Source organism: Mandrillus leucophaeus, unplaced genomic scaffold (genome assembly GCF_000951045.1).
Source record: "Mandrillus leucophaeus isolate KB7577 unplaced genomic scaffold, Mleu.le_1.0 Scaffold539, whole genome shotgun sequence".
Lineage (NCBI taxonomy): Eukaryota > Metazoa > Chordata > Mammalia > Primates > Cercopithecidae > Mandrillus > Mandrillus leucophaeus.
Genome location: NW_012105797.1, coordinates 497254 through 525068, shown reverse-complemented (window position 1 = coordinate 525068; position 27815 = coordinate 497254). Strand labels below are relative to the sequence as shown.

At 35.8% G+C, this 27815-nt stretch overlaps 2 protein-coding genes across 7 annotated transcripts in view; one reads left to right on the top strand and one right to left on the bottom strand.

Annotated features, from left to right (window-relative positions):
• FUBP1 (far upstream element (FUSE) binding protein 1) overlaps positions 1-21830 on the top strand; it is a 38847-nt gene extending 17017 nt beyond the window's left edge. The window contains exons 12-21 of one of the 4 annotated variants that reach the window (XR_001007921.1): positions 2327-2427; positions 2781-2922; positions 3568-3728; positions 5940-6091; positions 6174-6253; positions 9784-9912; positions 11167-11241; positions 16576-16721; positions 18340-18439; positions 19316-19410. Coding sequence is in view for 3 of the 4 variants with exons in the window: in XM_011997374.1 (XP_011852764.1) it covers positions 2327-2427; positions 2781-2922; positions 3568-3728; positions 5940-6091; positions 6174-6253; positions 9784-9912; positions 11167-11241; positions 16576-16721; positions 19316-19362; positions 21611-21644 (1067 nt within the window). In the remaining variant the exon portion in view is untranslated. Of the gene's footprint in view, positions 1-2326; positions 2428-2780; positions 2923-3567; positions 3729-5939; positions 6092-6173; positions 6254-9783; positions 9913-11166; positions 11242-16575; positions 16722-16962 lie in introns of all 4 variants that reach the window. The other 3 variants (XM_011997374.1, XM_011997375.1, XM_011997376.1) reach the window with 3 other exon arrangements.
• Positions 21831-21994: 164 nt separating this feature from the next.
• Positions 21995-27815, bottom strand: part of NEXN (nexilin (F actin binding protein)) — a 54350-nt gene continuing 48529 nt past the window's right edge. For 2 of the 3 annotated variants that reach the window (XM_011997370.1, XM_011997368.1), the window contains 2 exons: positions 23661-23846; positions 22644-23403 (listed from right to left, as the gene is read on the bottom strand). In XM_011997370.1, the coding sequence (XP_011852760.1) occupies positions 23035-23403; positions 23661-23846 (555 nt within the window). In that variant the 3' untranslated portion in view covers positions 22644-23034. Of the gene's footprint in view, positions 23404-23660; positions 23847-27815 lie in introns of all 3 variants that reach the window. The other variant, XM_011997367.1, reaches the window with a different exon arrangement.

The following is a 27815-nucleotide window of genomic DNA, read 5'->3' as shown; positions in this document are numbered from 1 at the left end:
GCCAGCTTTTGAATGTGTTTGCTCTTGCTTCTCTAGTTCTTTTAATTGTGATGTTAGGGTGTCGATTTTAGATCTTTCCAGCTTTCTCTTGTGGGCATTTAGTGCTATAAATTTCCCTCTACACACTGCTTTAAATGTGTCCCAGAGATTCTGGTATGTTGTGTCTTTGTTTTTATTGGTTTCAAAGAACATCTTTATTTCTGCCTTCATTTCGTTATGTACCCAGTAGTCATTCAGGAGCAGGTTGTTCAGTTTCCATTTAGTTGAGCGGTTTTGATTGAGTTTCTTAGTCCTGAGTTCTAGTTTATTTGCACTGTGGTCTGAGAGACAGTTTGTTATAATTTCTGTTCTTTTACATTTGCTGAGGAGTGCTTTACTTCTAACTACGTGGTCAATTTTGGAATAAGTGTGATGTGGTGCTGAGAAGAATGTATATTCTGTTGATTTGGGGTGGAGAGTTCTGTAGATGTATATTAGGTCCCCTTGGTGCAGAGTTGAGTTCAATTCCTGGATATCCTTGTTAACTTTCTGTCTCGTTGATCTGTCTAATGTTGACAGCAGGGTGTTAAAGTCTCCTGTTGTTATTGTATGGGAGTCTAAGTCTCTTTGTTAGTCTCTAAGGACTTGCTTTATGAATCTGGGTGCTCCAGTATTGGGTGCGTATATATTTAGGATAGTTAGCTCTTCCTGATGAATTGATCCCTTTACGATTATGTAATGACCATCTTTGTCTCTTTTAATCTTTGATGGTTTGAAGTCTGTTTTATCAGAGACTAGGATTGCAACCACTGCTTTTTTCCGTTTTCCATTTGCTTGGTAGATCTTCCTCCATCCCTTTATTTTGAGCCTATGTATGTCTCTGCGTGTGAGATGGGTCTCCTGAATACAGCAAACTGATGGGTCTTGACTCTTTATCCAATTTGCCAGTCTGTGTCTTTTAATTGGAGCATTTAGTCCATTTACATTTAAGGTTACTATTGTTATGTGTGAACTTGATCCTGTCATTATGATATTAGCTGGTTATTTTGCTTGTTAGTTGATGCAGTTTCTTCCTAGCCTCAATGGTCTTTACATTTTGGCATATTTTTGCAATGGCTGGTACCGGTTGTTCCTTTCCATGTTTAGTGCTTCCTTCAGGATCTTTTGTAGGGGAGGTCTGGTGGTGACAAAATCTCTAAGCATTTGCTTGTCTGTAAAGGATTTTATTTCTCCATCACTTACGAAACTTAGTTTGGCTGGATATGAAATTCTGGGTTTAAAATTCTTTTCTTTAAGAATGTTGAATATTGGCCCCCACTCTCTTCTGGCTTGTAGAGTTTCTGCCGAGAGATCCGCTGTTAGTCTGATGGGCTTCCTTTTGTGGGTTACCCGACCTTTCTCTCTGGCTGCCCTAAACATTTTTTCCTTCATTTCAACTTTGGTGAATCTGACAATTATGTGTCTTGGAGTTGCTCTTCTTGAGGAGTATCTTTGTGGCGTTCTTTGTATTTCCTGAATTTGAATGTTGGCCTGCCTTACTAGGTTGGGGAAGTTCTCCTGGATGATATCCTGCAGAGTGTTTTCCAAGTTGGTTGCATTTTCCCCGTCACTTTCAGGCACACCAGTCAGATGTAGATTTGGTCTTTTCACATAATACCGTATTTCTTGGAGGCTTTCTTCGTTTCTTTTCACTCTTTTTTCTCTACATTTCTCTTCTCACTTCATTTCATTCATTTAATCTTCAATCCCTGATAATCTTTCTTCCAGTTAATCGTGTCGGTTACTGAAGCTTATGCATTTGTCACGTAGTTCTCGTGTCATGGTTTTCATCTCTTATCAGTTCTTTTAAGGTCTTCTGTGCATTGATTATTCTAGTTATCCATTCATCCATTCTTTTTTCAGAGTTTTTAGTTTCTTTGCGCTGGTTACGTAGTTCCTCCTTTAGCTCTGGGAAGTTTGATCCCTGGGATATAATCTCCTGGTGTACCGTTTGCTAAGACCCTTGGTAAAGCGCAGTGTTAGGGTGGGAGTTACCCGATTTTCCAGGTGGTGTGTGTCTCAATTTCCCTTGGCTAGGAAAAGGAATTCCCTCCCCCCTTTCGCTTCCCAGATGAGGCGATGCCTCGCCCTGCTTCAGCTCTTGCTGGTCGGGCTGCACCCGCGGACCAGCATCAACTGTCTGACACACCCCAGTGAGATGAACTTGGTACCTCAGTTGAAAATGCAGAAATCACCCTTCTTCTGTGTCGCTCATGCCGGGAGCTGGAGGCTGGAGCTGTTCCTATTCGGTCATCTTGGGTGCCACACCCATTTATTGTTTAATTAATTTTGTTTCTTTGTTTTGAAGATGATGGGACAACACCTGAGAGGATAGCACAAATAACAGGACCTCCAGACCGATGTCAACATGCTGCAGAAATTATTACAGACCTTCTTCGAAGTGTTCAGGTTTGATAGAAAGTTAACATTTTCATTTTTTGTTTTTATGGAAAAGTATTTTCCTTCATGAAATCTGAAGTTTCCTCTGTATCAGAGTCTGCTTGATGATGCTTTATTAATGGAGAAAGTTTAAATTGTCTTAAGGTAAAGATCTTGGAGCAGGAAGAACTACTACCTTAAGTGCTACCTTATTTACTCTTGAATTTAAAAAAATGTTATTACTTATGATTATTTGGGCCAGTTCATCTCTACATTTATGGTTCAGGTATTTGAGAGCTGGGAAAAATAGACATAATAATTTTATCATGAAAAAAATTATTTCTGTGCTGATTTTTTTCCTTCTTGTCTATTCCTCTCTATAGGCTGGTAATCCTGGTGGACCTGGACCTGGTGGTCGAGGAAGAGGTAGAGGTCAAGGCAACTGGAACATGGGACCACCTGGTGGACTACAGGAATTTAATTTTATTGTGCCAACTGGGAAAACTGGATTAATAATAGGAAAAGGCAATGTATTTTAAACTCTTAATGTTTAACACATTATTCGTTTTTCTGGACACTATTTCTGTTGCTGTTTTAAACAAGTGGCAATGCTTTTTCTCTGGCTGTGTTTTAGTAGAAAAGCATTCTTATGTTAATATGTAACAAGTAAAACATAAATGAAGGATCTAATGTATATTTATAAAAAGAGCAGGATTTTAATCTTACTAGCTTCTAGAGAAAGTGAACTAAGATAATTATTAGCATAAGAAAGGTCTTTTGACCCAAAAAGTTGTTTGAGTGTTTTTGTTTGTGCATTTTGGTTTTTCCCGACTCATATTTTAAAAATTTGAATGTTTACAAGTGTGTTAGTTTATATTTACACTGCTTTTAAAAGCAGTTTATTCAAATATTTTATTATAATCACATTAAGGTTAAGTTTAAACATACTAAGTAAATGTAAATGTATTTTAAGAGAAGCATGAAATGCTTCCTAAAATTTGATTTAAAGTGTAGAATATTAAATGAAAAATCTTAATACAATACTGTCAAGTAGAATACTGACTGACCAAACCATGTTTTTAATGGCCCATTTAATTGTGACCATTTTCTTCTAAATAGCTTCTAGTATACCCTTGAAACCTTTAGAGAAATTACTGTCTTTTATTTTAGGAGGTGAAACCATAAAAAGCATAAGCCAACAGTCTGGTGCAAGAATAGAGCTTCAGAGAAATCCTCCACCAAATGCAGATCCTAATATGAAGTTATTTACAATTCGTGGCACTCCACAACAGATAGATTATGCTCGGCAACTCATAGAAGAAAAGATTGGTGTGAGTATACTTTAAACTTTTAATTTATAGTGTAGACCCTTAGATTGTAGTTAAATTAAGACGTTTATTCGAATACATCAAAGGAAAACATATAATTACTAGTCTGTATTTATAGATTTCATGATACCTATAATAGGTACAATGTGAAGATTTTCCAGCAATGAAAATAACCTAATTAAATGTGCAGTTACAGGTTTTGAGAACAACCGTACATTTGAGTGTGGATAGATAGGAGGGTGCAGGCATCATATTAGTGTTATTGTAGGATTGTGGAACATACTTGAAGCACATAGTTAATGGGAATTCATTATTTATTAAGATTTTACTATACTGAACCCCAGCAAGGCAAACAAGATAAATCAGATGCATCTTCCGCTCTGCAGTAGAAATTCGTAAATCCTAGCTTTTGGACTGGCTCACAAATCATGTGGGGGTTTTAAAATGTAGACTATTTGGGTGCTTCCAACTCCTACACATAATATACAGAGACAGACCTGACTCAAAATGTCTGGGATAGGGCCCAGCATCTGATTTTACACAGATGTTTGGGTTTTTTTCTCCAGAAAAGTTTTCTGTTAGAACAAAAAGTATAAAAAGCTTTGACTGCTTTTTTGTAAATGAGGCAGATGGTGTCTTACTGGAGTTTTTAACACAAAGTGTGCAGGGAGCATCTTAAATTATTAATCAGAATTTCCTAGGAAAAATTAGTTTTGGTGTTTACCATGCTATGAATGGAGTGCATGCAAAACAAGGTTGACGCTGTTTCTGTGTACTTGGGAAGACAAAAATAGATGTACTAAAGATGCTTAAGGAACATCTTATAAAATGTACACAAACATTGTAAGTTCTGTTGTATGGATAGTTTAATTGTTCAAAAAATGAAGATGTTTGTGGAGTAATGATAGGAGGTTGATGCCATAGCAAAAAAAATGAATAGCACATCTTGGTTTTTGATTTTACAGTATTAGCCTCACATGCATGGATCAGGATTTCTGTTGGATTCATGGTAAAACAAGATAGATTGTTTTAGAGAAGCAATTTGGTGTGGTGATTAAGAGCACGGACTCTTCTCTGAATCATTTACTGGGTCTGTGACCTTGGAGAAGTTGCTCAGGCTTTTCTGTGCCTTGGTTTCCTCCTATAAAATGAGGGTAATTGTATCTATTTCATAGAGTTGTAGGGATTAAATGAACGTTCACGTGTGTGTCACTTAAAAGAATACCTGGCACATAGCCCTAAAAAATGTTGCTACTTTTTCAGTATTATTTTTACTATTTGGAAAGAATAGATAATGGATAATAAGTGAGAGATGACAGCAGTTGGAGACTTAAAGAGACAAGTTAATAAAAAGAACTTTAAAGGTCATGAAGTTTAGTTTCCCTATTTTGCAGTGAGAAATTTACAACAAAATATAGTGTTACCGTTTTGTCCAGCATGTCGCCTGGTTGTGTTAACTACTCAGAAGGAGCATTTTAGGACAGTTAAGTGTAATGTCTTTGTTGGCTTAACAAAACAGAAATCAGTTAAGCATTATTGATTATGATATGGCATGCATGCATGATAAGGATATAAAATATCCTGATTTATTGAAGTACTTAAAAAGGGAATGTTTGTGCTGTTTAGAATTATGATACATGAAAGGTCAAAAAGGATATAAATTATTGATCTGAATGGGGTTTCAGTGACAGAAATAGGTTGTGAGGTGGAGTTTGGTTTAATAGTGAACCAACTAGCTGTTAACATTATCAGTGAAGTGTTCAGAAGACAATTGATGATATAGGACCCAAGCAGTTTGGGAATATATTGTCAAGATGGTTGTGTTATGTTAGGCAAGTAGATGTAGAGAGAAGAGCTGAAGATAAAGACCTGATTTCTGTGATTAAGATGAAAAAAGATAGTAAAAGAAAGAATTATAAAAGGAAAGGGATCTACTGCTGTCGCAGACAAGCTAAAGAAAATTTAATTGCTAATTTTAATTTAATTTAAATTGCATTTAATTGCTACCGCTATTGATTTTAGTAAATTTCACATGTCTCATTATTATGGCAGATAAAATAGTTTTTGCAAAATGAATGAGGAAAGGAAGGAAAACCTAAAATTTGTTGTTTGTGACTATAAGAGGGCAGAAATGGAAGATTATTTGTCCATGGAGTTGGTTAACCATTACTGTGTTTTTTCTGATTTTTCTACGTCTTCCTTTTTTTTTTGTAGGGCCCAGTAAATCCTTTAGGGCCACCTGTACCCCATGGGCCCCATGGCGTCCCAGGCCCCCATGGACCTCCTGGGCCTCCAGGGCCTGGAACTCCAATGGGACCATACAACCCTGCACCTTATAATCCTGGACCACCAGGCCCAGCTCCTCAGTAAGTATTGGGTTTAGTTCTGGGCTTTCCCCCAAAGATTCTAGTTTTTGGACTACATTTTTATACTGAATTTTCTTCTCAGTGGTCCTCCAGCCCCATACGCTCCCCAGGGATGGGGGAATGCATATCCACACTGGCAGCAGCAGGCTCCTCCTGATCCAGGTAAAAAGATGCTTATCATTTGTGTGTTAGCTGTATTGTTTTTCACTCGTGTTACATTATTAAATTTTCTAGTGTTGATTCTACATTTGTATGCCTCACCTTCACTCACTCTACTCTTTCAACAGTGTTAGGCACTTCCTCTACCGCAGTGTATATAGAACTGACATGAATATGATCTCTGCTTTTATGGAATTCCTTTCAGCTTGCATTTGGCTTTCTTATGAGTCGATATAGCAGAATGATAAAAGCTAAAAGCTGCAGGAAACAGCATAGTGTCATAGGTTTTGAATACCATTGCTATCAAATATGTAGTGTGTTAACTGTGACGTTATCTATGAAAAAATAGTTTTTACTTATTTAGAAAATTATGGGATGGGGCCGGGCACTGAGGCTCACGTCTGTAATCCCACCTGTTCAGAAGTCGAGGCTGAGGCTTGAGACCAGCCTAGGCAACATGGCAAGACCCATCTCTAAAAAAATTTGTTTTAAATTAGCCAGCCAGGGTGGTATGTGTCTGTGTTTCTAGCTGCTCAGAAGGCTGAGGGGGGGCGGGGGGATTGCTTGAGGCTAGAAGTTCTAGATTGTATTGAGCTGTGGGCGCACCACTGCACTCCCCTGGGCAACAGAATGGGACCCCATCTCTTAAAAATATATATATATGTATATATAAAACAGTCTTACAGAGTGTTACGTATTTGGGCATTAAACTCCCAAATTGTCAAATAAGATACCGGTTCTAGTACTCCTCATAATGACTTCATGTGAGTAAAAATCAGGCCTGTATTTAATAACTGCATGCTAAAACCCAAATACATTTAATTATTTTCTATATTCAGATCTGGATTTTCGATATGTATATATTATATCCTGTACTATTCTGGCGTCTTTCCATACCCTGTAGTTTGCTTTCCATCTTGGTCAAAGAGTCATTCTTTGAAACCAGTTAACATTTATTTATGATCCTTTTTTTTCACCTGCTACCTACCTTTTAGGCCTCTTTCACCAGAGTAGTTTCAAGGAAAATATACTCAATTATGGATTACTTTCTACACATAATATATTTATCCCAAAAAAACTTGAAGTAATTTATGTAAATGAAATTGCTTGGTTAATTTCATAGGAAGTGTGCTGTTTGGAATATGATGACACAGCATGATAGTTACCAAATAATCACAACTTCCATTAATTCAAGGAATGACTTGAGTTGTGCTAGAATATAGGTATGCAAAGTTGGGGTTGTGTTCTATAGCAAAAGAATGCACTCCCAGCATACCAACACTGATAGAAGGGCTCACAGGGTACAGAATATAATACTGTAAACACGAATTTTTGGAGAATGAAAGGGCTTTGCTTTTCCTCTTGTTGGCTATTTGGGATGGTATAATTAAGTAATGAGATTGAAGAGTTTGAGTAGGTTAAGAGACAGATTCATACTGGGTAACTTGGATCTGCCAGGATTGTATTTTTGAGCACTACTGGGTGGTTAGCATGATTGAGAAAAAGTGATGGGAATAAGAAGTGGAAGTGGTCTTTGTATCACATGTTGAGTTTCCCACTTGGAGTAGTAGTGAAGTCACTACTATAAAAGCTGGTCAGTGAATGTGGTTGCAGCATGGCCTTTGGGCAAGAAGTAACCCATTTAAAACCAGCTGGTTGGCCCCACTCAGATTTATCAAAGGGTTACTGGGTCTCTGGGGTGAATATTGCTTATATTAGACTTAGAATGACGTAACGTTTTAATGTATGAACTAAAATATTTCTTTAAAAAAAGAGTGGCCTGTTATGGATTTATGTAGTGGTCAAGAATTTAGACTTCAGAGTCAAATAGACCTAGATCAGTACTAGTCCTACAGTTTACTAATGGTGAGATGTCAGGCAAGTTTTTGAACTCCTCTAAGCCTGTTTTCTTACCTATAAATTGATCAATGAATGAATCTTGGGTTGAGTGAATATTTAGTAAATTCTTAGTACATACTGGTTATTTGTGAGACTGGTACTTCAGTATGGTTTACACATTTGGGTGTAGAAATAACACTTCCTAAAGTCTGTTTTATCTCAGATTCTCTGTCCAGGCATAGTGTAAAGTGAAATACCTAGATTTCTTGATTAATATACAGATAATAGCCAGACGCCGTGGCTAACACCTGTAATTCTAGTACTTTGGGAGGCTGAGACGGGTGGTTCACTTGAATTCAGGAGTTGGAGACCAGCCTAGCCAACATGGTGAAAACCTGTCTACTAAAAATACAAAAATTAGCTGGGTGTGGTGGCGGGTGCCTGTAATGCCAGCTACTTGGGAGGCTAAGACAGGAGAATTGCTTGAGAATCGCTCCACTGCATTCCAGCCTGGGCAACAGAGTGAGACTCTTCATCTCAAAAAATAATAATAAATACAGATAATGACACTATTGAGATATGTAAACATCCAGGATACAAAAGCAGTACATTGGGCAATTGAGAAAAGCTTGGAGGGTGTCCTAATAACACCTTACAATTATATTACCTTGTAGTTTTCTTTTTCTAGAAATTCTCACTCCTTTTTCTCAAACTTGACTAACCTTTGTTAAGCAGCTGAGAATTGCTACTGTTCAGAATGAAAGCATAATAGAAAATTTAAAAGTTTTAATTGTATGATATTCCTAGTATAAAGGACAGAATCAAGTTTTTTTGTGGTTTCTAGAAGATTGAGAGGTCTCAAACTGTTTGCACTTCAGTTGATGTGGGAGATGAGTGAGGGTCAGTCAAGTGTAGAGGAAACATAACATAGCTAAAAGCTGAGACATGGGCATAGTGATTTCTGAAAAGTACAAGCACTGTGTTGTGGCTGGAGCTTGGGTGTTAAAGAGATACAAACGAAGGGAGAGGTGAGGCTGAAATGGAAAGGATAAGCCAGGGGATTCAAACTGTTAAAGATGTTGAATGATAGGCTGTACTTAAGCTTTGACCATCCTGAAGATTCTAGAGAATGAAGAATTTCAAGTAGGATGACATCAAGTTTATAACATTCAATGTGAAATAGGATGAAATGTGGCTAATCTTTTTTTAAAATTTTTATATTTTCTCTTCATTGAAAATAAGGACAAAGTTCATTGTTCTAAAATAATTGTTTCTTTCTTATGCAGGTTAGCCCCTAGAAATGTTTTTCTTAAGTCATCTTCCAGATAGAGCTGTTTGTGCTTGAGGTGAAACCAATTTAGAAAAAAACAAGGGCACAGGATGGTTTGAGACAGAGCATTGGATTTGGAGCCAAAAGACCTTTATTCATATCCCAGTTATGCAACTCAGTAGTTTTTAACCTGGGAAAGTCACTTGGTCTCTGAGCCTTGGTTTTCTTTAATAAAAGCTGATGGTAACAACAAAAATAATAGAAAATATAAAAGTTTCCATGTACTTTTTTTTAATGTTCTAGTTAATTTTGGGAGCTGTATATTTGCCAGAGAGCTGGGTGTGTGTGTGTGTGTGTGTGTGCGCGCGCTCGTGTGAGAATTACAGACTTCAACATGCAAACCTTGAACTTTCATTTATTCTAGCTAAGGCAGGAACGGATCCAAATTCAGCAGCTTGGGCTGCTTATTATGCTCACTATTATCAACAGCAAGCACAGCCACCACCAGCAGCCCCTGCAGGTGCACCAACTACAACTCAAACTAATGGACAAGGTAACTAAAGAACTTATATGTGAAAGTCAAAACTTGTGCTTGGAATTATATATGAAGTACATCACTGTATAATACCTAAAATTTCTAACATTATTTAATTATAATTTAAGCAGACTTTTCCTTTTTTAAATTGTCACCTGGAAATAGTTTCAAACTTTCATAAAAGTTGTAAGAATACCAGGAGCCACCCATATAACCCAGCTGTTAATGTTTTATCCCTTGTTTACTCTAATACCATCTATATCATACAAGTGTATGGGTGTGTATTTATTTGAAATATTCATTATAATTAGTTCTGAAGGAAACTAATTACATCCATTATAATTAGTTCTGAAAGAAATCATTTAAGACTAAACTATAGACACAATGTCCTGTTGGGTACTTCTTCAAAAACATATAACCATCATACAGCCCTCCAAATCAGTAAGTCAACATTAATATATTAAGCTCTTTATATCATTATGGATTTCTGATTTTTGCAATGGGTTATATTTTTTGAATATTTTTTTAATTTTGATAATCAGATTATCCTAGATTTGGCCAGTCAGGGAGTATATTCAGGGTGGTGCCTATATCCTTTTGAAATATCTGTCGTTATTTTAAGCACTTCCATACTGTCTGGCACAGTGAGATTGTTATTTTGTGTTTTATGGGCTCCAACCCTTAAGTCAGCTATTTCTTCAAGGAGCTCTGATTCCTTTTAGTAGAGTATGGTAGTTAGAAACGAGACTTGACTATGCTTGTTGCTACTGAGGTGTAATTGCTTCTAACTTCTTTCAGCAGACAGAACTAGGAAATATATTTACATACATGCATACCTACATACTCATGCCAAAAAACACATAAACATTGATATGTGTATATATTTTTTAAAACTACGTTCATATTACGACATCCATTTCAGCATTTTGGGGTTTTCAAGCCTTTTCCTTTTCTGTACTTGTTTACAAATGGTGAGAAACCTGGTATCCTCAGTGTATCTCCTTATTTTACATACATTTACTTATATGTTCGACATAACCAGTCTTCCAAACAGGTTGGTTTTCTTTTCTGTCCACCACCTCTGTACCCCCAGTACCTTCTATCTTTGGCACCAGTAGGGATGCCACCACCACATAGTACCTTCCTCCTACCCCTCACTGTCACATTGCAGGCCCCTGCCAGCTCCTGCACCCAAGGAAACAGCTAAAATTGCCTTTTAAAAACTTTAATTCTGTTTTTCTGTTTTGTTCTGTTTTGTTTTGCTTGATCAAGGAGATCAGCAGAATCCAGCCCCAGCTGGACAGGTTGATTATACCAAGGCTTGGGAAGAGTACTACAAGAAAATGGGTATGTTTTATACATTTCTTGAAAATACATACTTAATTAAATTGAAACACAAGTTATTCTCTTCAGGAAGAGAATAATTGAATAAAATCACTGGACTCGTAAACACACCAAGACAGTTGCAAATTATAGTTTTTAAATTTGTGGTTATATAGCAAGGAAATATTTTTCTTTCTAATTGCATTTGTCAACCAGTTATTAATTGAAACTAGAAATTTCCTCACTGGCACATACAGTATTAACATTACTATACTTTTGACAATGACAGTTATATATATTAGTCTGAATGACATAAGGTTAAATTTTAATGTGTCAGGTGAAAATGGATTGTGTGTGATACCATTATTTTTGCTGCAAGATAAGCAGGTAAGAAGTAATCTGTAGTGAGGGAAAGTAACTAAGTGATGGAACCAGAGTCTGGCTTCCAAGAGGGTCTGAGTCCCAAGCTTGTCTCCCAAATTTGTCTCTTTAGGGACCATTTGGAACCTGGTACTATACTTCTGGACAAATCACTATGTTTCAACTGCTTTTGCTCTTTAAAAATTATTACATACCACAGCTAGATGTCACAAACGAAAACTAAATTGGTAAGCTTGGTTATCCTTCACTAGCAGAAAAAGAATCTATAGGTGGTAGTTTTGTCATAAGAGATCGGTCTACTTGGGATTCTTAGTGTAAATTTCAATGTTTTCTTTGCCAAAGAATGTTTCTCATTCTCTGCAGAAAGAAAAATTTCCAGAAGGGTGATGATTTTAATCTTCTAGGTGTAAAATTATATATACTTGATGATAAAGATGTTCTGCACAACTGGTTTCTTTTTAAAGAAAGAAAAAAATTGTTTTTCCTCATAGAGTGGCTTCCTAGGAGAGTCATATTCCATCTATTTCTGAGACTATAACAGATTAATATATGTTTTTGTGACGTAGCTTAAGCAGATCTACAGTAGCTAAAATTCCGCAAAAAGAAACTTTTAACTTAAAAACAGCATACTCTGATTAAAGTTGGTTACATAATATATTTTCTGAACTGGGATCCTTTTTAGAATGAATAGGGATGCTATTAATAATCATGTCCTGCCGGGTGCGGTGGCTCATGCCTGTAATCCCAGCACTTTGGGAGGCCGAGGCGGGCGGATCACAAGGTCAGGAGATCGAGACCATCCTGGCCAACACGGTGAAACCCCGTCTCTACTAAAAATACAAAAAAATTAACCGGGCGCGATGGCGGGTGCCTGTAGTCCCAGCTACTCAGGAGGCTGAGGCAGGAGAATGGCGGGATCCCGGGAGGCGGAGCTTGCAGTGAGCCGAGATCGCGCCATTGCACTCCAGCCTGGGGCACACAGCGAGACTCCGTCTCAAAAAAAAAAAATCATGTCCTGACAACATTGTGGTCAGGACGTGTAATCAACTTAACTTCAGTGAAATAGCGTCACCATTTTAAAAGACTTGAGCATGAGCCACATGCAGTAGCACACACTTGTAGTCCCAGCTGCTAGAGAGGCTAAGGTAGAAGGATCCCTTGAACACAGGGGATTGAGGCCAGCGTTGGCATCACAGTGAGACCTGATCACATGTTTGGGTTAAAAATCTTCAACTTCTGTTTTCTCAATGGGTAATGTTCCCTAGATATGGTCCCTAGTTATTAAGTTATTAAGTAGGTAAAAATAAAGGCTTGTTAATGGATTTAGCTAATTACTGAGGAATGAGTTTGACTTCTGTGCTTTATTTTACCTTATTGATTATTTGTAATATGGCCGTTAATACATTTACTGTTTAGTCTTTTATGTTTTACTTTTTTATGTTTTACTCAAAATGAGTGGGTGGGTTGAATTCTGATTTTTATTGTTAAGGGAAGAAATTCTAATTTTCATTGTTAAGGGAAGAAATTGTCTTTATTGTCTTTAATTTTTTTTTTTTTTTCACCATTTCCCTGCCAGTTAGAGATACTATGCTATACTGTCTTAAATCCTCTGTAGGAAAACATGGCATAGAAATAATTAAATAATAATACTGCATGACTAAAGAACCTCCTTACCCCACCTTTTCTATCCTTTTTCTGTAGTACCACAATAATCACCTGTTAATTTTATTTATTTATTTGAGAGGGAGTCTCACTCTCACCTAGGCTGGAGTGCAGTGGCATGATCTCAGCTCACTGCAACCTCCGCCTCCCAGGTTCAAGCAATTCTCCTGCCTCAGCCTCCCAAGTAGCTGGGCTTATTTTTTTTGTATTTTTAGTAGATACAGGGTTTCATCATGTTGGCCAGGCTGGTCTCAAACTCCTGACTTCAGGTGATCCACCTGCCTCAGCCTGCCAAAGTGTTGGGATTACAGGCGTGAGCCACCACACCCAGCCTCACCTGTTAATTTTATGAGCAAAATAGATTAGTTGAAAACAGATGTAGGTTAAGTTTTCCAAAATTAGGTTTGTATTTTAAAACAATTCTAAATTCCCCAGGATAACACCAAACTAAGATAATTTTTTTTTTTTTTTTTTTTTTTTTTTTGACATGGAACCTCTGCCTGTCGCCCAGGCTGGAGTGCAGTGGCACAATCTCGGCTCACTGCAGCATCCACCTCTCAGGTTCAAGCAATTCTTCTGCCTCAGCCTCCCAAGTAGAGAAAATCTTGATAAGATTTCAGAGAGTTATAAGGAATGGCAGCAATCTAAAGATGGGTATTTTTATGAGAGTTATAAGGAATGGCAGCAATCTAAAGATGGGTATTTTTAAAGCTAGAATAGAGGGATTTTTTATAAGAGACCCTTAAGAGAACAAGCAGGGTTTCAAAGTAGAAAGGAGTAATTCTTTTTTGGAGAAGTGAAGACATTTGAGAAAAGTTTGACTTAAGGAAGGCCCTTATAATAAAGACTGATGTAGTAGACTCTGAACCCTTAAGAATCTGGTACCTTAAGCCTAAAGGAGGGTAGAGTGAGACTTGTAGGAAAGGTACAAGTATATAGGAAGACAACTGAGTGTGAAAATCTGTTCAAGCAAGGCTGACTCTTAGGCTATAATAAAATCTTACAGGCTAACTGTAGAGCAAGTCTTTTATCTTTTGGATGAAAGAAATTTAAGGCTAAACTTTATAGATTATAATTATAAAACTATAATAAATATTAGATAATGTTCTACTGAAGTGTAAACTCAACTGTCTTGAATCAAACAGTAACTAAGCCATGATCACACCACTACCACTGTGTTCCAGCCTAGGTGACAGAGCAAGACCCTGTCTCAAAACAAAATCCAGTAACTAAAGAGAATAATAAGGGGAGCAAGGTAAGGCAGTACATGTCTGAAAGGGCAAGGAAAGAGTTCTTTAAAGTCTAAAGTGTTTACTATTAGCTTTCCACAGGGATATAGGAGTTTGCAGAGGTTGTAGTTTTTTAAGGGAACATTGATGGAATTTTCTTGATGAATATGCCTGTTTCTACCATCTTACATCTAAAATGAGTAACTCTCACAGTGGGTTTAAAACCTGAAGAATATTGATTGCTACCTTGATCAGGTTTGGTTTCAAGTGTGCAGCTTGTAAGAGAAAACGTGTGGTTTTATTGCTGTTGTTACACCAGAGTATTTGGCAGTTTTTTAAATATTGAAACCTGTTTCAGATTTGCTTGAATTGTGTCTTGTAAGAGGCAAATGTTCCTCTTTGATTAACAGTTCTTTATAGAAGACAGGAAAATATGAGAATTTTTAATAGTCTATGAGAGTTCTCTGTTACCCAAGAAAAGAGGGTTTGTTTCATGCATTTTTAAAGAATCATAAATCTTAAATTCTTTCACTCAGTTGCTTTGATTCTGTCACCTATTTTACAATGGTGATGGACAGGTTTCTGAAACTAGGAAATTGGCCTTGTTGGCAACATCATACAAACATAAAAACAGCTTCGTATACGTCCATGCTCCAGTACTTTTGTCTGTGGTAATTATTTCACAAAGCCAAGTGAGTTACAAACGAAATAAAATAGTGCTTAAGTAAAGCAACTGAATAGGAAAACATATCTCTCTTCTCAATTTTTTATTTAGAAAATTATATACCTTCAGAAATTGGGGAAATTAGGTACCACTCAGCTTCATTCATCATTTTTTTAAAGTTTGCTGTATGTGCTTTATATGTACGTTTTTCTGTATGAACCATTTCAATGTAAGTTGCAGACAAGACAGTTGGCTCTAAAGAAACTCAATGTCTGGGCACAGTGATTCACGCCTGTAATCCCAGGACTTTTGGGAGACCAAGGCAGGTGGATCACTTTAGCCCAGGAGTTAAAGACCAGCCTGGACAACGCGGCAAAACCCCATCTCTGCAAAAAAAGAGAAAAATGTCAGCTAGGCATGGTGGGCTTGTAGTCCCAGCTACTCTAGAGGCAGAGGTGGGAGGATCATCTGAGCCGTGGGAGGTCGAGGCTGCAGCGAGCCATGAATGCACCGCTGCACTCCAGCCTGGGTGGCATAGTGAGACCCTGTCTGAAAATAAATACCCTCAATAGTATCACAAAAATACAGACTATATTTAAATTTCCATAGTTGTCAGGAATATGTCTTTCGTCGTCTGTGTGTTTTGTTAAATTCAGAGTGCAAAGATTCGTGCATTGCATTTCATTGTTATATTTCTTTAGTCTCTTAATTCAGCAAAGTCATCTCATTTGGGAAAAGACCTGATCGTGAAAGCTGAGTTATGTGTTTCATTGATCTTGTTCTTTATTCCTTGTCACGTTACTTTTAATACCATTGTGTTGTAATTGGAATAAATTATTGATACTTTTAACATCTTACTACTAATCTGTGTGTGTGTGTGTGTACATGTACATGTACATACACTTTATAGGTTACTAATCAGGAAAAAGTCTTGGCTAGGTCTTAAAATAATAAAATCTTTAAATCATTGCAATTAAGTGGGTTTTTTTGTTTTTAATTCTGGAATCCAATCAAGATTATGCCTAAATCTTTACCTTCCTTAGCTAAAGCAGTGTGGATTTGGGGTTGATTTTGTTTTTTTACCAATAATGACGCTCTAGAACTAAACATTATGATTAATTATAAGGCAAAAAGAAAATAAAGAGCTTTTTTTTTTTTAATTTTAGAGTAGTTTCCTGACACTACTAATGAATATTTTAAATAAAACAGGAGTAATTCTGACCCTCTGTGCTTTTGTCTTATGATTGTAATTTAATATTAAAATTTAGGGGGGTTTTTTTAGGTCAACAAGGGCAGACACAAGATTATTCAAAGGCTTGGGAGAATATTACAAGAAGCAAGGTATTGTTTTTACTGGAAATGAGATGTTGGACTTTTAATTGTGGTTACAGCAACAAAATTCTTTTTTTTTTTTTTCCAAAGGTCAAGCAGTTCCTGCTCCGACTGGGGCTCCTCCAGGTGGTCAGCCAGATTATAGTGCAGCCTGGGCTGAGTATTATAGACAACAAGCAGCCTATTATGCCCAGACAAGTCCCCAGGGAATGCCACAGCATCCTCCAGCACCTCAGGTATAATGTAATTGCTAATTTGTTGATTTCTACTCCAGTCTGTTTTCTGCATGTTTACTGTTTGTCTGTTTGGGAGTGTTTGCCTTTTAAATTTTTATCTGGCAAAGTATAACTATTTAAATGAAGTACTACGGTGTATTGTTTGGGTTTTTTTGTTTGTTTTTTATAATGTTTTCCGGCATCTGAGTGCTGAATATTTCTGCAATGCCTTTGATTTTAAAAATAAATTTTCTTCCCCCAGGGATTTGCAAATCATGCAAGAAGCTACCACCATTTATATTAACCAGTTTTTCTTTCTTAAAGGATTCACTCCTGAATTAGCTCCATTTCAAGGATTTTCTTTAACTTTTTGTGTATTTCTTATGTATCTCTTCTGCACAGGGCCAATAATAAGAAGTGGACAATACAGTATTTGCTTCATTGTGTGGGGGAAAAAAACCTTTGTTAAATATATGGATGCAGACGACTTGATGAAGATCTTAATTTTGTTTTTGGTTTAAAATAGTGTTTTTTTTTTGTTTTTTTTTTTTTGTTTTTTTTTTTTGCAAATGTACAAAATATCTATCACTACTGATAGGAGGTTAATATTTCTGTGTAGAAATGAAAATTGGTTTGTTTTTAGTATTTAGTGTAGATGTACACATTCCAGCAAATGTATTTGCAATTATGTGGTTGATGCTTTGTGATATAAATGTACTTTTTCAATGTATACTTTCACTTTTAAAATGCCTGTTTTGTGCTTTACAATAAATGATATGAAACCTCCTGTGTCGGTAAGTTGGATATGTGGGTATTTAAAGGATTCATAATTTCTTAGCAATGATAAATTAAGATACAGATACACAAATATATAAGCTTTCCCCATGAAATACTGAGTTTTTAAACACTGGCATGTTTTTCCCCCCTTGCAGTATAGTGGTAGATTGGAGGATCTTTTCCATTTATTGTATTTGGCTCTTTCAGCACAAGTAATCCTGGTATCTTCATTTTTTTTCCTTCTGTTTGATTAAAAACTGCATGTGTGTACAATGATCTTCTGGCATACTTCCATTGCATTAACAGTGAAATTTCCTTTTTATACATGACCACTGTTTCAGACCTGTACTGCTGCTATAACAGTTAACCTTTCTGTTCTTAATTTGATAATACTTGATTTCCAAGACTGTTTCGGCATAACTAATTTTAAACAGTTTTCAGATAGTGAATATGAGTAGTCTAATAAGAACAGTTTTTTTTCCATGTAAAGCAACTCTTTCAATGTATATAATAGTATGTTTCTTTCTAAATTTAGGATAGAAAAGTGAATAGTGTGCAAAAAGTATAGCTACATTGCATCTGCCATTGAAACATAAATGGGGTATGGAAACGTTCAAGCTTTTTTTTTTTTCTTTAAGCAGTATAGATAAGCTTTGTTTTGTAAATGCACAAGTCCAATCATTGAATCAACTTAATTTTTTTATGTACTTGAAGTCATTTTATTACTCTTTAACACTCATGCTGAAGTTCTGATATTTTGTTGAAATCCATTGTTTTACTCTTTGCATATTTGTTGGCTCTTTGCATATTAATATATTAGACTACATGCAAATACAGTCTGTCTTGCCATTGTCTGTTGAAGTGCAGGTTTGATCCAGCCAGTATAGAACTAGCTCTGTAGGGGTGAGGAGGACTGTGCTGTGTATCATCCTTGATTGTGTTCCTTCAAGGAGCATTGCACTGTAAGTACATCAGAATGACAAATTGATGAACTGCAACAGTATCTTTTTGTCAATGTTCCACATAATGCAAATGCCATACTTTGTGTGAATATTATGTTGGAATACAGTGCTGATATCTTGGAAAACCATAACTGCTTCTTAATTTAACATAGAATAATACATAGTTCTGTATTTTTTTTAAAGTGAGCTTAATGGGTAAGTATTTTTTATATGCTTTAGCTATAGCTAAAGAAAACTGATACTTAACAAAGTTGAATAGTATTATTCACTGGTGCTCCTGAAATATTGTTTTTCAGTGTAAAATATGCATATATTCTATATTTAATATGAAAGTCTTGAAATGTATCAGACAGAAGGGGATTTCAGTTTGCAAATAATGAGCAATGTAGCAATTTTAACACATTTCATAAATATATATTTTGTCATTGGTGGGGAGCACCATTTGTTGTTTTGAATATACTTTAAAGGAAGAGGTACAAGGACATAAATGTTGAGATTACCTACAGGATGGAAATAGCAGTACAGTTCATTATAGATATTTTGAAATGTTTTTGATTGTTTTATATAACCTAGAGTGACTTCCCTTACCCTTATTTAGATCTGGATATGTAGTTCTAGTTTGAAGTTTAATAGTTAAGGAGTTAGCTATTTGTTATCTTTAAGAGTAGGGTATTGACGTGAGCAATTGCAGTATTTTGCATGATACTGTTTTATAGATGACCTTTTAGGAAAGTGGTGCATTTATTAATTGAACTGAAGAAGTAGTTCAGTTGAATTCAGTATCATAACTCACAAATTGGAGGCTGTTGATTTTGATTCATTTAAGGTTTAAAATCTTTATTAATTGCAAACAGTGCAATTATTTATACTTCACAGTGCCTTCCCAGACCTTCCACCTTAGGTTCTGCTGCAAAAAGCACCAGGTAAGCACAACCTAAGGACATATATAAATAAATATTTCAGTACATTAATGTTGTCCCTGTGAGGTTTTTGTGGTTGTGTATTCAAAGGCAATCTGCTACTGCTTCCCCAAAATGTATTTTGTTATTTTATGCTACCATCTTAGTGGAAAGTCTGTAAGTTGTTAAAGCAACTGTTTACATTTCTGGGTAATGTTTTTTATTTTACTTTTTTTTTTTTTATTAAGACAAGAAAATGATGAGTAGATTGCTGCAGTAATTGATCTACATCCAAATCTTTTTGTATTTTTTCCCCAAATATAGAAGTGTTAAGATTAAGAAAGGACAATTACACAGTTTTCAAGATTTAGGAAATCACTTGTTCAGAAACTTCAACAGCCTTCACAATCTGTTTTATATGATGGACAGAAAAATTCTTTGCCCTCCAAAACTATAATTTCTTTATTTTTTTCTTAAACTATAATAATTCAGTAAGGATATTATGGGTTACAATTTTATTATGATTTTTTTTCTGAGACAAAAGTTATATGCTGAAAAAGGAAAAAGTTATAAGGCAGTATGTTTTGATAAAAGGCATGTGCATCAGTGAAATGTTAACTGTACAGCAAATAACCTTTCATAATCTGTAGCAATCAGTATTTTTCTGATTTAATAATATTTTAATAACTGACGCTGCATTTATATAATTTTTTTGCCAGTTTAAAATGTTTGTGTGTTTTTATAGATGATTTTAACTGGTACATATTTTGAGTTAAGATGAATGTATGAAAGCAGCATCTTATCAGTTTTGTTTATTCAATTTCTAAAATGTGCTGATCCTTTTAAAACTCCTGCTTATCTCTGCAACAAAGAAAAATATTCAAAAATACTGCCTTCATTTTCACACACAGTGCTGAAGATGCTGCAAGCACCAAATCATAGCTCATAAAATCAGGTCCTGAGATAGTTACCCATAAAGAGGAATCCTTTGAGTGTATGCCATTGGTGAGCCGATGAGCATGGACCATAGAAGGGCTCAATGTAGAAGGTAAAATTGGCAAATCATAATTGAGAAATATGAAATGTATTCCCATACATAATATGGTATAGGGTGTAATGTACCTGCTTTTGATCACTTTTCATTTTAAAGTGCTATTCACTTGATCTTAAATGTTCCATGAACTGTTAAATTTCTTAAGTTACATAGTTATTACACCACATTTATGTGTATGTTATGTTTTCATAGTCAATGATAGGTATGTAAATATAAAGGGACTCATTGAAACTTGAGAGCCTGTCGAGTTTTGGTTAGTTGTAGATTGCATTTTTATTAAAAAAATATAGATAGATGAATGATAATAGATATTGGGGCACTGTTTCTGTCTCATGAGAATTCTTTTATTCATTACCATAAGCCTTCACTGATAATATAAGCATTATTTTAAATGACGCTGGTCTTAAATCTGAAATAAATGGAAAGCAGAAAAGGTGAGCCAGTTGATTTGAATGCATTGGATATTAGTGTTAGAAACAATGTATAGTTTAGATTGAAATTGAACTGACTTTATTTAGCACTTAAACAAAAATTTGACAATGTTTTTAGTTTTTTTTTAAGACAGCTTAGTGTGGTGATACTTAGAATTCTGTGGTTTGATGTTTCTTTTAGAAATGAGAAGTATAGTTTTATTTTTTAATATCAAAAATGGTTTTAATACTAAAACTAGTAATTTAATACTAGTTGTTTATAAACATTGTAAAATATATCTTTTAAACAAATTATCTTAGTAGTTAATTCATAAGGGTGGGTTTGGGTAGGAATAGCAGAGTACCTTCAGAGGGAAAGGGGAGTAATTCAGAAGTGATAGCATTTTATTTGTTTGAATACTCTGCCAGTAAAATCAGCTCTACTTAGAAAGTTATTTGTTGTGTAGAATAATGATGTAGAGTTTACTAATCAGTGAGGATGTCTTGTTTTTATTTTCTGCAAACTCTGCCTCACTTTAAAATGCATTTTAACAATACCTAATTAAAGATAATTTTGGTTCTGAAAATAACCTTATTTTTTGTTGAGTTAGTGACTTCATTTTTCTTGTCACAATATAAGCTTTTGAGGGATTTTTTTTAAATTGGTGCTTTTAATAAGCAAATCCCAGGGTTTTATTTTCTTCAGTGATACCCCTATAGAAACTCTTAAATGTATTTGCGCATATATATATATTTTTTCTTATGCATGCTCGATGCATTTTCGTCCTGAGAAAAATGTTCTCTACAGAAACTACCCGTGTGTAAAAAGAAGATTGGCTTAAAATGGCTACTGTGATGGGAACAGTGTCTTAGGGAGATGCAGCTTGGACTTGAGGTAAATTGAATACTTTACAAACTGTGGTTTAGAGTTTGCTTTAATGACATTGTATGTAAAAGGTCACATGATAGCTGTAATTTTGTATTCATTATGGTCTCCTCAATAAATAAATGTACATTGATGAATATTATAAGGGAGTGCTTTGTGTTTTTTTATACACATATTACTTGGTAAAATTTTCTACTTGACTGGGTTTTTTTTTAATGCTTACTGTAAGAAAAGATGATTTTTTAAAAGTTCTAATGATAAAGGGGTACCATCTGGTTGCACAAGTCTTAAAATACAGAAAGACTCTTAAATACAGAAGTTACTTTATTTGGGTTCACATTGTAAAATAAAATTGTCTTCCAGAAAATTAAAATATAAAACAACTTAATAGAACATAATAGCTAATTATTTACAAACTCATTTTAAAGACTAGAATTTTAAATTGAAGGTTGTTCCACTTTTTCCCTAAGTCTGATACACTTAGATCTTGAAACCTTCAGCTATGTTGAAAGTGTTTTCTCTTCTGTGAACTATTAATACAAAGTTTTTTTATTAAAATATAATTTGCTCAGGCAAGATCACATAAATTTGCTTTATAAATTTAATTATATATTATGTTTGAAAAATAACATGTTTAATATCCTCAACACTCAACACTGTATAGGCAGTCTTTCTTAAAAGTCCTTTAATTTTTGTTTTTCTCCATGCTCCTCCCCTTTTCCTCTAAAAGGAGTGACACTTTTCCCCACCCCGCTTCAATATATCTGCTTCAGAAAGACTTTGAAACAACCACCAAAATGGTATACTACTAAAGAAAAAGTCCACTCAAATTGATAGGTTCCAAATTAATTATCTCAGCTATTTCAGCCTAATTCTAGGTGTAAAAAGCTCAGAAATGCCATTCCTTCATGCAAAATAATGTATTCTACTTAGGGGTGTGTGTGTGTGTGTTTTTAACATAGTTGCTGTAAACGTCTATGGGAAATACACAGCCTTTATAATAGGTTCTGACAGAATAATTAATCCCCCCCAGTAAGTACATTTTATTGACTGTTACTGCATAATAGGCGATAAATCTGATGCTTATTTGGAAAAGAAGAAGGCATTCTTTAGATGAGCTGTGTTTTGAAGACTGTTACGAAAAGGAATAAGAAGTCAACATAGTGGCACTCCTGGTTTCCTTTTTTGGCCCCACCACAGAAAAGATGGATGTAGTAAGAAAGCTGGAGTGAAAGTAAGTTCCAAGGAGAGGGAAGGGGAGCTAGTAGTCATCAGCTAAAAAAGAGAAGAAGAAAAGTGATTTTAAGGAAAAAAAAAAAATTAATAGAATAAAAGATAAAAAGTGATTAATTCTTACTTTCAATGGTAAGAATACAGGTACTAGCTGCAGATCCTTTATTGTTGACTGCTTTACACATATACTCTCCTCCATCTTCTGGGAAAGTTTCTGGTAAGTAAAGGCAGTAAGTTTCTCCCCTTTCAATATATTGATAGTCTTCTCCATCCTGCAATATTTCTCCTTCAAACCACCATGTAATTTCTGGTTTGGGTTCTCCTGTTACTTTAACAGTAAATCTGACTGGCTCACTGTCTACAACTGACGTGTTTTTAAGAGGCTTCTTGAACCATGGAGCTCCTGATCTGGTTTGCTCTTCATCTTCAGTAGTGGAGCCATTCATGATGCTACCTTCTTCCTCCTCCTCCTCTTCTCTTTTCTGTATTAAAATAAATGGATTCAGGTTGGCATTTATAATACAGTATTTTCAGGGCAGCGATTTAGTAACAATTTTGAAGTGAAATTTGTTTTTTAAGTAAAGAACATAAAAGTATGCCTACTACAAAGTATACTTAACAGTACATTCCAGTGACTTGAAAGAAAGCTATTAAAACATTTTTTTTAACCCACCTAATTATAAAACTATGGGTTTTAAGAGGGCGTCTTTGGAAAATGAAGGATATGTAAGCCTGGTACCTTTTGTAGTGCTGCATCAATTTCCCTTTGTTCAAACTGCATGCGTAGTAACTTTTGTTCTTCAATTCTTCTTTGTTCTTCTTCTTCTCTTGCCTTAGCCATTTGTTCAAATCTAGCTTTCATATTCACTTTGTGAGTAAATGGAGCCTCGCTTTTTCTTGCAGGCCTAACATCAACATCATCTTCCTGCAAGAAAGTGGGCCAAGATTAACAATTGCTTGCCTTCTAAAAACAAAGTTTCTAAAGTTGTTGCTTAGAAGCACAAAATGATTAACATGTTCGTAATGCATATTTTGGCTACACTGCAGACACTCAGATTTTTTCTGACTCCCCAGTTCAGGAAAAGTGATAGGTATATTTAATGAAGCATTCTCTTAGTTATAGTCTTTTTCTCCAAATGTCACTGGGACATTGGGACAACAATATCACTGGGATCCCAGCCCGTCTGTCCTACCAACTCTGCTTGGTTTTGATAGCACTTAATTGAAAAAGGTCAGAATACTATACATTCTAAATAATTGTTTAAAATACTCCCTTGATTCCTGTAAGTCCATAATTCCCTACTACATAATAGGAGAAAATCTGTTCTTTCTCACTTAATGATTTTCCTTTTTTACCCTTCTTAGAACTACGTCCCTGTGAATTCCATCCAAATAATGTATTAATGGTGAAATGGCAGGGAAAGGGTGTTTACAACTAACAGAGACAACTGTTGAAAGAGGCAATGACTGAAACATGGGGAAATCACTAAGTAAAATACGTTTATGTCATCTGAGGGGTGAGTTGGAAGCCATGGTAATAATCAAGGGAGTGATTTAAGAGCAGAGTCTCAACTGTCAAATACTGTGTCTAGGAAAATAATAATTTGGTAATGATAAGGTCTTTTAGAGCAGTTTTGGTGGAGTGGGGTTAATGTGGGTAGTTAATTAATGGTTTCTAAAGTACTTCAGTTGTAGTTGACTTTTGGTTTCTAACTAGGCATTTGTGGATCTAGTTGGAAATCTCACCATTTATATTTCATAGTACTATGAGGAAATTGCTCCAGGTTGCCACATCCAACTAAAGGGAAATTTGAAACAAGTGCTAGTTTAATTGTCTGTATAAGAAAAATCTTGGTTCGGGTGTTTCACTTCAGTTTGAGGTGTTGCACCTCACACCTCATACCTCGTACCTCATTTCCGATGAAAGGAGTAGGAGGTTAAAAAAATTGGATGGTTTTTCTGGCTCTGCATTATATTTTTTATTTGATGTTGGAAAATCATGGGACATCAGACAGCCTGCTACCTGATGCATCGATTCTTTTTTGTGCCATTATTTACCTTCAGTTGATAAATATAATGCCTGACTGGTTGTTGCTAATGAATGAATGAATGAATGAATGAATAGCTTCTTTTAAAAAAAAATTATACGTGAAAGACTAAGAAAAATACATGTTAAACCATGATTTGCTTACTGTAGTTTTATCTGAACAGACTTCTGAGACTTAAATTTAAAAAGGACCTCTTTGTTCACAGTATACACTTTTTTTGTTGTTTACCAAATGAACCTTTAAGATGGAATATTTCAGCAGTACTAAAATTGCTATTCTGAGTCCCTCCCCGTTAATAACTTGCCTTTCAGATTTTAGCCTGTTTGTGCAAATTCGTAACTATTCATTTAGCTGCCTCAAACCTGCATTTAGAAAATAAATTTGAGTAAGTAAAATAATTTCTCTTGAGCTGAAAATTTATGAGCAGTCCTTCAATCAAGTACAATTGTCAACTTTTCTTGAGCTCCTAAAAAGCCAGGTTAAAACATATTTCTGGGAAAGAAATCTAAGAGAGTAATATAAATGGAACTCTATAGGTACATTCTTTATAGGGCATTGGCGCTCTCAGCCCATTAATGTTAAAGTCAGCAGTTAGGCAGTGTATTTTCCTTGAGATACAATGGGGCATAAGATAATTTTGGAGTAGACTTTATTAGAAACTCTAGAAATTCAAACGTTATATAAGGCATTTAAGTACCAAATGAGGGGTGCATGTTTAAGTGCTACAGGAGCTGAGATGGAATTCTCTGATTAGGTAAGGTTATATAAATGAGTTGAGCCTTGACAGAATGTAAACATTTTGAAGACACACTGAACATTGATATTTCTCGCTCTGTCACCCAGGCTGGAGTGCAGTGGCATGATCTTGGCTCACTGCAACCCCCGCCTCCCGGGTTCAAGCTGTTCTCCTGCCTCAGCCTCCTGTGTAGCTGGGATCATAGGCGTCTGCCACCACGTCCAGCTAATTTTTGTATTTTTAGTAGAGACAGTGTTTCGCCATGTTGGCCAGGCTGGTCTCGAACTCCTGACCTCAGGTGATCCGCCCACCTCAGCCTCCCAAAGTGCTGGGAATTACAGGCATAAGCCACCACGCTCAGCTGTTAACCAGTTTTTAAATGCGAGTTCAATCACTTTTAACCCAGAAAGGTATGATAGGAGGGACTTCATTGTCCTCCAGAGGAAACTCCATTCAGGATATTCTGATGGGGTATAAAAGTTCAGCCATGTCCTAATATCACATCCATGTATGCTAGAGTAACAGCAATAAAATAAGAAGTCACCTATCTTATTTTTGTTTTTCTTACCTACATGTTTTGTAGGTATAGGTATGACTGCTAAGGTTTCACTACCAGTAACAAAAGGAAGTAAGTGCATGCTGATTGAACTTTTCTTTACCTTCCATGTTACACCTATAAATACTGATCTTTGGCCATTCATCCACTAAATGTTGATGTTCTCCAGGGTTTAATTCACTTTCAACAATTAACTTTCTAAGCAGCTTTATCTACTCGTACTTTCCATTGCTATCCATAAAAGTTAGAATCTGCTTCCCTCTCACCTTAGTTCAGGACCTTTATTAGACTGCCTTTACCTTATCCAAATATCGCTCAAACTTTACATGCCAAAACTATTCACCCCAACTCCCCAGACCTGATTTCTCTATAGCATCATCTAGTTATCCTGAAGTAATGGTAGCCCCCTCTGCAACCAACTGCCCAAAAAGCAACCTATAACCCTTTTTTGTCTGTTTAACTTCTATCCATACCAGAGTCTAACCTAGTTTTGTTAATTAGGTCTGTTTTTCTCCCTTGGCCCCAACTTCATGCCTGTCTTCCAGTTCATCCTCCATGGTCCCAGAATTCTTGCATAAACCTAAATATTTCATTACTCTGACCTAAAGAGTTGATTATTAACATTGTTTCCCAGATCATAGTTTCTGCAAGATTTAAAAAGACCTTCATTAACCAGCCACAACTTATTTTTACAACCTTGTATCCTATCACTTATTCTGTGAACCTTGCCTTGTAGTCCTTTGAACCTGTTTTCCATTCCCCAAATACATTTTTACAACCTCTGAGTTAATTGAAAGGCTTCTCCTCTATCTGGAATGCCTCTCCTCTTTACTTGTAACTTTTATTCAGCCTTCACACTCACCTTAAATGTCACCTTGGCCCTGTTAAACATATCCTAGGTATATTGACTCCACCCAGTTTGATTCTGTAATAACTTCTATTATAGTACTTACAATAATGAGAATTTTTTTCAGTCATACGTCATTAGACTGAACTTTTTTTTTTTTTGAGACGGAGTCTCGCTGTATTGCCAGGCTGGAGTGCAGTCTCAGCCTTCTGAGTAGCTGAGACTACAGACCCGTGCCACCACGCCCAGCTAATTTTTGTATTTTTAATAGAGATGGGGTTTCACCATGTTGGCCAGGATGGTCTCAATCTCCTGACCTGGGGATCCACCCGCCTCGGCCTCCCAAAGTGCTGGGATTACAGGTGTGAGCCACCACGCCCGGCCGTAGACTGAACTACTTCAAGGTATGTTATATCCACGTATATATCCCCAAAACAACAGATCCAACATGTTAAAAATGTTCAAAATTTTTTAGATGTTAAAAAATAGAAATGGTGTTTGCTTTTGGCAATGATGAAAAGGTTTATCTACAACTAACCTAGGCCTTAGGCTTGTTTGTCACACAAACTTAGGTGCATTTCAAATTGGTTGATGTTTCACAGCATCTCCATTTGTCTCAAATAGCTTATGAAGCCTCTTCCAAACTAGTCTGGTTTCCCATATTGTTACTATATACTCTCACTATTCCTTCCTCTTTCTTCCTCTCC